The sequence below is a fragment of the Coenobita brevimanus genome, chromosome 89, assembly GCF_032717465.1.
Source record: "Coenobita brevimanus isolate Jiangsu-jjx chromosome 89, ASM3271746v2, whole genome shotgun sequence".
Taxonomy (NCBI): domain Eukaryota; kingdom Metazoa; phylum Arthropoda; class Malacostraca; order Decapoda; family Coenobitidae; genus Coenobita; species Coenobita brevimanus.
The window spans coordinates 31,857,622-31,869,923 of NC_137042.1; the positions used below are offsets into that span (position 1 = coordinate 31,857,622).

The following is a 12,302-nucleotide window of genomic DNA, read 5'->3' on the forward strand; positions in this document are numbered from 1 at the left end:
GGTTTGTGAGGTAAGGTGCAGCCACTTTCCTGCCCACTGCATTATAGTTCATCAGCCAGAATTGTGTGTCCAGAGTAAGGAAGTGTCTGTATTTCTTTTGTCTGCACCTGTACCTTTGTGGCACCAAGTTATTGGCTTTTATGTTACTCAGATATAGTTCGTTTTCACTTTATAATAATGACAGCTAATAATTCCCTTTAATCTTATTTTCCAGTAGATTCTTACACTCTTTTGCTTATTTTTATTGCATTTATATCTCTTTCTTCCATTTCTTTTTCTACCAGTCTAATTGCTAATTTGTGTAAATGTATTAAAAGTCCTGTGTTTCATAACACAGTACAGTACATAATTACTTCTTGATGATCTGTTCATTTTGTGTTGTTGTAGACACCATTTTTTTTTTTTTCCTCCTGTATAATACACAGCATGATGGCCCCACATTCGATCTCCCTGCAAGCATCAGACAACTGTCCCATAAAGAAGAAAGTACTCAAGCATTGGCAGTGGTAGTAGTAGCTAATAGTATTGGTATTGTTGATGTCACTGTTATTGTTATCATCATCATCATCATCATCATCCAATCCTATGTTGCCCCATGAGGAGCATAGGAGCCCAGGGCTGGGCAAGTTGGTCCTGACATTTAAGATAAGAGTGGCCTGCCTCACTCATCCCTGAGTGGCATTATGTGAGCAATACCTCCAACCATCTCTTGGATATAAACCTTCGCCAGCTCAATCCGAGTGGAGTGCTGCAGTTACCCACTAAACCACCAGGCGCCATAATTTGGTTATATGGTTACCACCCAGTGTAGTAAATGGTTTCCGGGTGTACAGGAAACCATTCGGCTTGTCACTCAGTGTCGAGTCACCCATTGGCAGAAGGAAGAGGAAAGAATGAAGGAAAGACAGACAAAAGAGGGAGTGTAAAGTAACCCATAGGGACAAGGAAAGAATGAAGTAAAGAAACACAAAAGAGGAATGCCTTTTGATTATTGTGGTGAAGGTATAATACAGTACAGCATTGCAGTGGTAGTGAAAACAGTTTTAAAGCCATTGGTGCGATTCAGACTAATGTCTGATATATCGGAAAAAGTTCTGGTTAGTAGGGGGAAGGCCAGATGTCGCTTTTATTGGAATTTCGCCTTTTTCGGAATGGCTTTGGCCCCAATTAGTTCGTTATAATGAGGTCTTACTGTATATGTATTCTTCCTTGTGTTTTCTACTAGTTAATAGTCCAGGGAAGTTTGAATATGGTAAGCTGTTGAAATTATTTCTCTGAACAATCTGATTATCATGGTCAGTTGTAAATGTTGTGATGGAAGATTGCACAGATCAGTCTCTAAAATCCATTCAGTAGTTTACTGTCTGAGCTGAGAATATGGTTTTGTGTCTTTAATTAGCTGATGTGGAGTGTGTGTGAGGACCCATTCAGCTTGGATGCTCCAGCCCTTCTTCAGGAGTACCTGGTGGGAGAAACTTATGCAGCTGTCCACAAGCACATTGATTCTGATGCTGCCCACCTCCTCTCTCTTCTTCCCATCACCACCGCACCCTTCACAACTGACACTGAATACGTTGTGAGTATTTCCTTAACAATGCAAAGTTTGTCCTAGAGTGCGTGTGTGTCTTTATCTGTATCATGAAATGACAGGTACAGTACTTTTTACATGTATAAGATGGTGCATGCTTATTTCCACGTTAATGTTGGTGTTGTTCTGCTTGGAGAACAATATGAAATAAAATCATGCCATGTCCATCTCCATAGGATGATTTACTTCTGCCCTTCCCAGCCATCCACCACCATCCCCACACACTCCACCCTTCCTATTTTCTACCCCATCATTGAACTTTTAATCAGAGAAATTTTTCCTGTCTCCAAAGCACCCCCCACATATCCATTTATATGCATCCAACTTTGGGTGCAGACCTAACAACCTGTTCCCTGAAGCCAAGTAGTCCTCTTACATACCACACACTTCCACATGTCATCACTTCAGCGAGGACTAATGCCCGTTGTCCATATTGAATACATGCTAGGGTTGTCTCATCCTACACACTAACATCCCAGTCCATCCTACCCACTTCCTCCTATCCGCTTCATCATTCTTTTTTTCATCCTTATATTTAACCTGCACTTCACCACCCTACTTACAATAAACATCTTTACAGGATAGCCAGTACTTTTCCCTGCATGCCCTACTACTCACCAACATCTCAGTCCATGTGGCCTACTTCTGTCCACTCTCCCTACCCATTGATACTTTGATGTGGTAACTGTCTTCAGAATGACTGTTTCTAATACCAAGTGACCACAATGCTCAGTTGCCTGTATTCACCATGTGTACCCGGTACTTCCACCATCATGCCTCATCACCTTCCATCATTCCATCCCCAAGTGTGTTGACAGAGAATAATGGAAGTGAAAATGTAATGTAAAAGAAGGTACTGAGGTGGTTCGGATAGACATAACCAATGGAGAGTTAGTGGTTGACGTAGAAAATGTATGGCTGAAAGCAAGCTGATGGGAGAAAAAAAGAGGAAGAACCCCCCCCCCAAAAAAAAAGTGGAAAGTAGCTTGGAAAAACAAGGCTTGATTGGCAGGAGAGAATACTAATTTGAGAAGGCATATCTGGATTGGCAGGAGATTACTATCTCCTGTATTTTTACCAGTTTGTTAGTCTCACAGTGATGTGTAGTTTGATCATTATTTTTAATATGAAACAAAGTCACTCTTGTTTCGTACTGTTCTTTATTTCTTGAAGATGGCTAGAAGATACCTTCACTCACATGCTCACTCTCTAGCACCCATTCTCTGAGATAGGCTGATGCTCAGCACTTCTCAATTTACATCTTCACCCTTCTGATGACATCAGACAACCTGCCTAGGGTATTCACCTCTCAGCAAATATCTCACCGACTCATATCCTGTACGCAGTGGAAAAACAGGATGAAACAGTGAACTCACACTTGTACAGCCTTTTACATATTGTACAGGTATATTCCTAATGTTAATATGTCACTTAATCAAACTCATTACTGTATTTGACAAAGAAAACTACATCTAATTCAGTAATGATCTGATGCTGACTAAATGTTTAGTGGCAGTCACTGTTGATGAACATGGGAATAGGCTGTTGGGCAATAGACAGATAAATAATGTGCTGTCCTTTGTCATTTGTCATATTTTTGTAATTTAGTTTACTTTATAATAGTACAGTAGTCAGTAAAACAGTATGTGAGTCAGATGATAATGATGAATGGAATGCAGCAAATATAATTAACTTCATCATTTTGTTATTTTCGCTGAAGCATGAGGGATTATGATTTTCATATTGTGTATTGTAGAACTATCTATCTGTCTGTCTATAGCCAAATGCTTTAATCCTTTAAGAGGTTGCCACAAAGAGATCACCTCCATGTTACCGAGTCCTCTGCCATCAGGTTGTCCTCCCTCCAGTTCACACACCCTTCTCTTGTACGTCTCTCCACTCCATCCCTTCATTTCATCCTTGATCTCCCCCTCCCCCTCCTGTCTCCACCTCACTCATGTACACTCTTTTAGTCAGTATTTCACTCTCCCACAAGCGTTAATATAATTCTGCATATGAATTTTGGCGATGAAATATCTATCTGTCTATCTGTTGTGAGACACCGTAATCCCGTAAGGGGTGGCCACAAACAATTCGCCACCATGTCACCCGGTTCCCCGCCATTTCACTGCCCTGCTCCCAGATCACACCTCCCTCTCATATACCTCTCCACTCCATTCCTCCATCTCATCCTTGGCCTTCCCCTCCACCTCACTCACATACACTCTCCTCATTATTATCTTGCTCTCCATCCTCTCCACATGGCCAAACTACCTCAGTGTATTTCTCCTAACTTTTTCTATTATCCTTCATCCACACAACAACGCTCCTTCACGAGGCTTACATGGCAGAGTGTTAGTTCCAGCTTTAACATATGGATGTGGGACTATGTAGCATAATGAAAATGAAAAGTCAAGAGTGAGAGCAGTGGAGATGGGACTGCTGAAGAATGTATGAGGAGTACAGAGGGTGGAAAGGATACGAAATAATGTGATTCATGAAAGATGCATGGTGAGGAAGTCTGTGGACACCAGAATCAGAGAGAGTATACTGAGATGGTATAGTCATGTGGAGGGAATGGATAACACTAGAGTGGTGAAAAAGGTATATCTGAGGGAATTTGAATGAGGGGGGAGGCACGGTAGGCCAAGGAGAAGGTGGAGGGATATGTTGGTTGAGTGTGTGAGGAAGGGAGGTACGGAAGTCTTCGGTGAGGCTAGGGGACTGATAGGAGATCGAGCTGGCTGGATGAATATTATGAGAAGACGTGCATGATCAGGGATTTGGCATCACTTTTTAACGTGACAGCGTCCGGATTGGCTCCATCGGATATGTTCATGTGAAGCTACGGAGTGTGGTGAATGTTTTTGGAGTATTAGATAGAGCCAGGATTCCAGGGGCTTGAATGCTGAGCGAATGGAAGCGTGGCCCATTGGATTGGGCAAACTTAGGCTATCTGGACGTTGCTACTCTTCACCCTGCCCTATGGTGGGAAAGGAGGTCCGGATGATGATGAAGATTGTTGGTTTTGATGACAGTGGACTGTTACTCTTCAGACAATGTCTGCTATAAGTGGGTTGTATTTGGGTTTGCAGAGTGGTATCATTTTCTTTCTTTCTGTCTATTCAAGTTTCAGTATTAGCACTGTACAATAGTTCTGTATAGTTATTGTAACCCTCACAGGAATCTGCAAGGGACGAAAATGTGGTGATCTCATACTGCCTGCTTGAAAATGCGTGTATTATGCTCCTTTCACCACGGGAGAGAGTAGTACGTTCCTTGTCTGACACCTGGACTCGTCTGTGGGAGCATACCACCTCCCGACACCATCATCGCTTCCCACTGGCTCAGGTGGTGGACAAGCTTATGGTTTCCCTCGATACCTATAAAGTAAGATATGGCTAAAAGTTTGATGTTTATAAAGCTGTGAGTTAGATAACACCTTTGTCTCACATCATACATTTTTTTCCTCTCTCTTCTCATTCAGTGGATACACCCACCAAGGAGAATGATGCCTCTTATACAACCACCTCCAGGCATATAGAGGTGGTCAGGAAGAACACATCTCAATCAGAGGAAGATGAGGGAAGGGGTGTGAACACATTCATTAAATCATATACCAGTATCTACTGTATTTATATGTCATCCAGCCCTTTAGGACACTCTGACTACACAAAAATCTGTTTATTTGTTGCCTTTCATGCATTTCATCATATGTGGGCTGTGTAATATTTGAAATATGGCCAATTTAATATGATTGGCACAGAATATAGTTTAATACAGTAATCACTAATTACTCATTTTCTTGCACAAAATGCAATTTATTATTTACTGATAACTCACTCTCTGGCACAAAATATGGTTTAATATTTAGTGATAACTCACTTTCCCCTCAGCCTGAAGCTCTGTCTCAAGGCAGTACCCCAGTGTCGCCTGCCAGCCCTCTAGTGGGTGGTCTCACTATCACGTCACTGGGCCTTACTCTTGCCCACCTCATGTTTGACCCACTTCCCTTCAACGAGGCTGAGAACACCACCTCCTCCAAACTTGAGCATCTCCTCTCTGTTGTTAGTACCATGTTCTTTTGTACTTATCATACAAGCCTTATCGTATGTGTATGTTTCCATTATATAATTTTTTCTTTCCAAGGACATTCAAATGTATTTTCCAGTGAATTCATGGTAAATATTTCATTGAAAAGTGCATCTTCATTAACAGTACGTTTTTTGTTAGTAAATAAGTATGGTTGTAACAATGTAGGTTCAAGATCTGTTAAATTAGTACACCAATTGTACCTTACTTTTTTGTATTAACATTTCTGACCTATCTCATACTAGTGTATAAAATTGTAGTGATATTTCAGAACCTGCGAGAACTGAGCATGTATTGCCTGAAGCACTTCCCACATGAGTCTCCTATGAGAGTCCATGCTGTAGCCAGCAAGTATGTCTGCACTCAGCTCCAGGTACAGTATATAATCTGTTACCACGAAACTTCAAGTGTAGTGGTTAAGTTTTCATTTGTGCTGCATCCTTTGTTCATCTTAATCATTATATGTGTGCTGCAGTGTCATAATTCCTAAGTTGAAGTTATGAAGTGTTACTGGAAACTTCTGTGTTAAGAAAAACAGAATATCATAGAGAATTATGCTCCAATAAAAAAAAGATTTTCTTCATGCAGAAGGGAAAAAAATATCACTCTGCTCTTAGCTTTTGGAAACACCTTAGGAACTGACATCACATGGTGTACGACACAACACACGCATTAGAGATAGTGGCTGGAGATATTACCCCATACCCAGAGAACTTGTGAATGCATTACTACTGTTCAGGTATTCATCCATCCATCCATCCATCATCCAATCCCGTGCCACCTCATAAGGAACATAGGAGCCTGGGGCTAGGCAAGTTGGTCCTGACATTTAAGATGAGAGTGACAAGCCTTACTCATCCCCAAGTGGCATTACATGAGCAGTAAACCCCAACCATCCCTTGGATATAAACCTGCACAGGCTTAACCCGATTGGAGCGCCTTAGTTACCCATTAAACCACCAGGTGCCATAATTTGGTTATATGGTTACCAACCAGTGTGGTAGGTAAATGGTTCCTGGTGTACAGGAAACCATTTGGCTTATAACTCAGTGTAGAGTCACCCATAGGCAGATGGAAGAGGAAAGAGAGACAGAAGAGGAAGTGTCAGGTCACCCGTAGGCAGAAGGATGGGGATACAATAAAGGAAGGAAAGACAGAAGAGGACAGAACGAAGAGAGGAAAGGGCAGACACCTAAAGCAGCTCTACATCGAGTGAATGGATGGTGAGCACCCCCAACTACCACTATTTGTCTTCATTTATAAAATCTCACAAGTCATTGTGGCCTTGCTCCAAAGTTATCAGTTACTCATCCTTTTATTTATTTCAAGCCAGTTCACACATGGGACGCCCACTTTTACCAAGGTAGCCAAAATGTATAAAATGCACTTCTGGCCAGCTAAGAAATCATAATTAACAATATGGAATAGCCTGTCCTTTGGTCCCTATTCTCCTGATGGGCAGTATATGATTGGAAGGTAGATTGAAAAGATGTATAACTCCAAGGGAAAGCTAAAAGAGCTACACGTGGAAACAGGTCTGTCATGCACCTTATGGTCATCCGGTTTCCTTGTCTGGGTTCCAAAATTGTGTATAATTAATGATGAATATGGCAAAATATAGCACAAAATATCCCGGACACATATTCACAGAACTGAATAGTTGAGCTATAAATATGGATGCCTCAGGAGCACTTACTCTACAAAAAGAACTAGAGCAGAAGAGTAGATACTGATATCAGAAAAAACACCAAAAAGTGGAGTTCTCAACATTCCTGCAATGGAAATGTGGGACGTGCATCATATTATGTTCACTCTGAATGAGTGGACAAGATGTCAGTGACCGTGGAAAGGATGCCATGCCTTGTTAGGCATTTCAGTTTGGCAGCAGGAAGCAGTATACCCTGTTCTTAGTTCACTGAGTTTGGGATGGTTCGTAGAAGGATACCTTCAGAGTGGGAGCATGGAGTGAGTGAAATACAGATAATTATTGAGTAGAGGCTTTGCCTGTGGGTTGGAACCAAGAAATTTTAATGCTTGAATGATGAGTAACTAGATATGCGGCACATTCCACTGGATGCTCTTTTGATACCTTTGCATTTATGCTTTCTACTGCTTTTGCTGGTTCCTGTCCTTTGTGTCGATTAAGTTGATGGTAGTTGCTTTTACACGAGTCATCATCATCTACAGTATATCCCTTTGATCTCTTCTACAATGTACAATATATCAGAAGAGTAAACGAAGTCCTTTGCACTCTCTCCCCTTTCCCTTCCATGCCATATGAGATACAGTCCTGTCATCAGCAAAACTATATCAGCAGTCCCTTGCCAGCATTTTTTTTCTTAGCTTCCACATTTCTCATTCCCTTCTGAATGTCAAAGAGCATTGCTTCTTTTCATGTTCTTTAGTTATGGACTTCAAATTGCTACCACATAAAAGTCCATCATGCAAGTACTGTAGTAGGGAAGTGCTGACATACTTTTGATTTTGATATGATGAGGCTACTTCCAGCGCAGATACTTGGTAGCTGTATTACCAGATGTGGAGGAAGTTTTCCATTCCACCATCAACTGATTCTTCTCATCATCGTTTAGAATATCTTACAACACACAGACAACATGTAGCTAGGTGGAGGATGTACAGAAATCATAGATTGATTTAATAAAAATAAATCATTAGGAAATTAATTAGTGTTAAATACAGTGCACATCTTAATGAATGTGAAAGTGGTAGAGGGGGAGAGGGAGACTGAGGATGAGGTGAAGGGATTGGGCAGAGAAGTAAATGAGTGAGGGTCATATGAATTGGAGAGAGGGGAGCCTGATGGCATAGGACAGTATGACATAGAGGTAGTTTGTTTGTGGCCCTCCCCTTCCAGGATTAAGGCATATGGCTGTAAACGATAGAAATTTCATAATGATTTCATAGTGGTTTATTATATTTTCAGGTTTCCCGCCGCTTGTGTTCTATCTTGTGCTCCTCTCAGACACTCATCCCTACAGAAAAAAGTGAAAAGGGATTTACTTTCATGTGAGTAAAGTAGTAAAATAGAAATAGATTATTAAGCATTTTTAATTTATTATTATTGGGCCATTGTCATATTGTTGCTGCCATACTTCTTATCTCTTTTTCTATTTTCATAATACTTCTTGCTCGTTGTAGGCTGTTGTTTTCATTTACACTTAAAGCTTTATCTGCTTTCCCTCCTCTTGAGTAACCTGTCCTTTTTCTTCAAACTATGATGGTTGCCGTACCCAAGTGAGCATTACTGTTCTTAAAACCACCAAAAAACATAGAAGGATTAAGTATATAACCAACATCCCAAACAGATATCAGCAGTTAGTTAAATCAGATGGGGAGCAGGAGGTCCAATGTTTATAGATGAGAAGAAAATTTTGTTAAGAGTTTTGTAACATTGAGAGTTTTCATCATATCTTCTGGTGATAGACCATTGTCAGCATATAATACTGTATGTAGAGACAGTATTCTTTCTTTACCCAAGATGCCTGCATACTTTTCAGTTTTCTTCAGCTGTTCATCATTCTTCATATCTTCTGTTCCACATTCTTATTGTCCCAAACATCACTGTCACTTACTGTAAGTAGCCTAATCATATTCTCAACCCCCAGAGAACAACTGGAGGAAGGTGTTGCACACCGACTGTTCACCCTCCTGGAACGGTACCACTCAGCAACAGAGGCAGTGGCATACCCTCTGCCACAGGGTTACAACTCCTTCCTGGCATACTTGGCCCACCGCTGCCTCCCACACCATATCTTCATGCAATACCTCAAACGAGGGGTCCTGCAGCTGAATGTGGATGTGCTGAGAGAGATTGTTTATGGTATGAGTACTGGAGTTTAGGTAGGGCTGTATGGCTTGGGTATAATACTACGTTTGTGGCTTGGTTGTTTGGTTTTGGCTGGAGTACTGAGCTCTGGCATAAGCTGTATGAATTATTATTACAGTATTATGTTGGTTGAGTATGACAGTGATAATGGAGGTTGATAGATAACTAGCATATTTTATCCAACTATACTGAATCTCAGAATGAATAACTATTTTTTTTTTATTTTTTTTTTTTTTAGTGCTCGACTCTGGGCATAGGCTTCTCAGCCTGCTCCCATGGCCCAGTAGTCCTCCTACATATCGTACACCTCTACATGTCACCACTTCGGTCTAACACCCACCGTCCATATTGAATACATGCTAGGGCTGTCTCATACAGGACTGGTGTATTGGTATTAGGGGGGGTATTTTTGCAACATGTCGGCGGGTCTTCTGGTAGATCGGTAAAGTCTGCCGTAATGAAATTCAAATCCTTAAACTGTTCCCTGCCCCAGCGGGGATTTGAACCTGGGTCCGGTAGGACCGCAAGCCACCTCTCTACCAATTGAGCCACCGCCTCCCCCAGTCTATTCATATTAGAAGACATACACAGTCTGACTATACAGTGAACAAAAGGGGATCTTTTTTTTTCAGGCCAGTTTTACAGGCCTGCCTGCAAAATGGCCATACTAGCTGGCCTTGTACCTCCAAGTAGCAGGTGATGACATCATGAATTTTTTCCATAAGGTGAATAATACATTAGCAACTTAGGAGAAAGGTCATTATGCCTTGTGAGGCATTATAATTGGGCTGAGCAGCATAGGGAGCAACCATTAGGTGACCAAGGTTGACGCATGCAAACATGATGGTGCCTTTATAAACGAGATGAATGAAACGAGAAGTATTTCACCCACTCCTCAGCTCTATCAGTATGAGATGATTGGACCCATCACAACTACTGATGACTGCATGTTATGGTAAGCAGCTCAAAGCCACTTCCTGGAGTGCCTCTGAGAGGGGGGAGCATAGAGTGAAAATTTGTATTTGTACTGGAGTTAGATGAAGGTAAATTGCAGATTTAAGTTGATGGTGGTATCACTCTGACTTTTAAGACCTGTAATATTAGTCAGGTAAATACAGTACTTTACAGTATAATGTACTGTATGTGTATGAATTAAATATTATATAAATATTTTTTGTTTTTTCAAAGGTAAATTTGTTTTTCATATCTCTCTCTCTCTGAAGACTTGGATGATACCCCTGAAAATGTTGAGAGGAAGCTGGAAGTGATCTCATCAGTGCCACTGGTAAGAGGGGTACGGACACTACAGTTTTGGCACCACCCCATGTCACTCATCCTCCGCTCTCGCCTGCATGCCGCCTCCATCCTGGCTGGTGAGGGGCCTGGTCAGCCTCGCACTCCCACACAGTCAGCAAGAGTGAATGCTAACCACCTCAACAACAAAGGTGGGTAGTGCTGATGTTTGATGTCTTTACTGTATAAGATGGCATCAATACATCTAGATGGATAATCTGTATGGATATACATGCCTTTCAACTCCCTCCACATTCTCCAGTGGAAAAATGGGAGCAAGGAAATTACTTGCAAATTTCTGTCTTTCAGTTCCTGAATATGTTGTTGTTTATTCATATCTGGTTTATAGTAGAATTATGTAGTGAATGTGGAAGCAGACCTTAGTGATGCAGATACATATAAGATGCTTGAATGTTTCCTGATATTGACAAACTTTATTGGTAACACTTTACCATATGGGCATGGCGATTCCACCAATATTATAACAGTCTCACGATCTCAGGGTAAGTAATTTTGGTACATAAGCAACACAGATAGGCACTGTTCCATTGTGGGTGATTGGAAAAAGACAAAAAATACATTTAGGGATATTTAAGGAAGTGGCCAGGTCGCTGGGGGCAACGTTTACCGATGATCTCTCTGACTGGCCGTGTTTTTTACCAACCATCGCTGCAACTGGATGTGCTAGTGTATCCTGTGTCAAAGCAGTGGGAAACTTGATTTAACCAAACAAAATATAATCCAACCTAACCTCACTTGCGTTTGACAGCCAGCATTCAGATTAAAAAATGCCCAATAAGAATGTTAAATATGGCTGGTTACTGGCAGTGGTTGGCAGAATATTTACGCATTCAGAATCCTCATTCATAGCTTTCAGAGGTAAGTCTATAAAAATCCCCAGTAGCTGTGGTAATCCAGGAATAATAAGTAACCTGTGAAAGACTCATTTCAATAGAAAACATGGAAAGGCTGCACTGGTTTGGTATACAGGCCTGTGGATTATAGTAATTATGTCAGTACATGAAGCATTATTGATGCAGATTTGCATAAAAAGAGAACTTTCTGTATTAAGAGTTAGAGGAATGTTAAAGTAGAAAGAGTATCTCTTTACTGTCGTCAGCAGCATCAGTTTCTCACTTATAACATGATTTCAGCTTTCCTTCATTTCCATTATTTTCTCAGACAAACAGCCTAGTTAGGCACAGGTAATGAAGTACAGTATTATTGTATATACAGTACACACACAGGTAGACTGACTAATAGATAGATAGATTGATAGCTTATATTTGATTGTCATATATATATACTTCATTCTGTCCCCAGGAGCTTCAGCCTTTCCTACAGCTGACCGCCTGTCTCCCTATGACACCTTCCTCGACCTCCTCACCGCCAAAGGTCGGTCTGAGTGCTAAATTGTTGAAGGGTTTATCCTGGTGTAATACATTCCATAGCGTATCTTGATGGGAGTAAGGGGGAAACCCA

General features: G+C 41.1%; 1 protein-coding gene across 1 annotated transcript in view; it reads left to right on the forward strand.

Moving 5' to 3' along the window:
- pigeon (gamma-secretase activating protein pigeon) overlaps window positions 1-12,302 on the forward strand; it is a 32,692-nt gene that overhangs the window by 16,982 nt on the left and 3,408 nt on the right. The window contains exons 12-19 of the mRNA XM_080281431.1: window positions 1,400-1,576; window positions 4,772-4,978; window positions 5,485-5,655; window positions 5,952-6,053; window positions 8,625-8,707; window positions 9,307-9,521; window positions 10,751-10,972; window positions 12,144-12,215. Coding sequence (XP_080137557.1) covers window positions 1,400-1,576; window positions 4,772-4,978; window positions 5,485-5,655; window positions 5,952-6,053; window positions 8,625-8,707; window positions 9,307-9,521; window positions 10,751-10,972; window positions 12,144-12,215 — 1,249 coding nt within the window. The remainder of the gene's footprint in view (window positions 1-1,399; window positions 1,577-4,771; window positions 4,979-5,484; window positions 5,656-5,951; window positions 6,054-8,624; window positions 8,708-9,306; window positions 9,522-10,750; window positions 10,973-12,143; window positions 12,216-12,302) is intronic.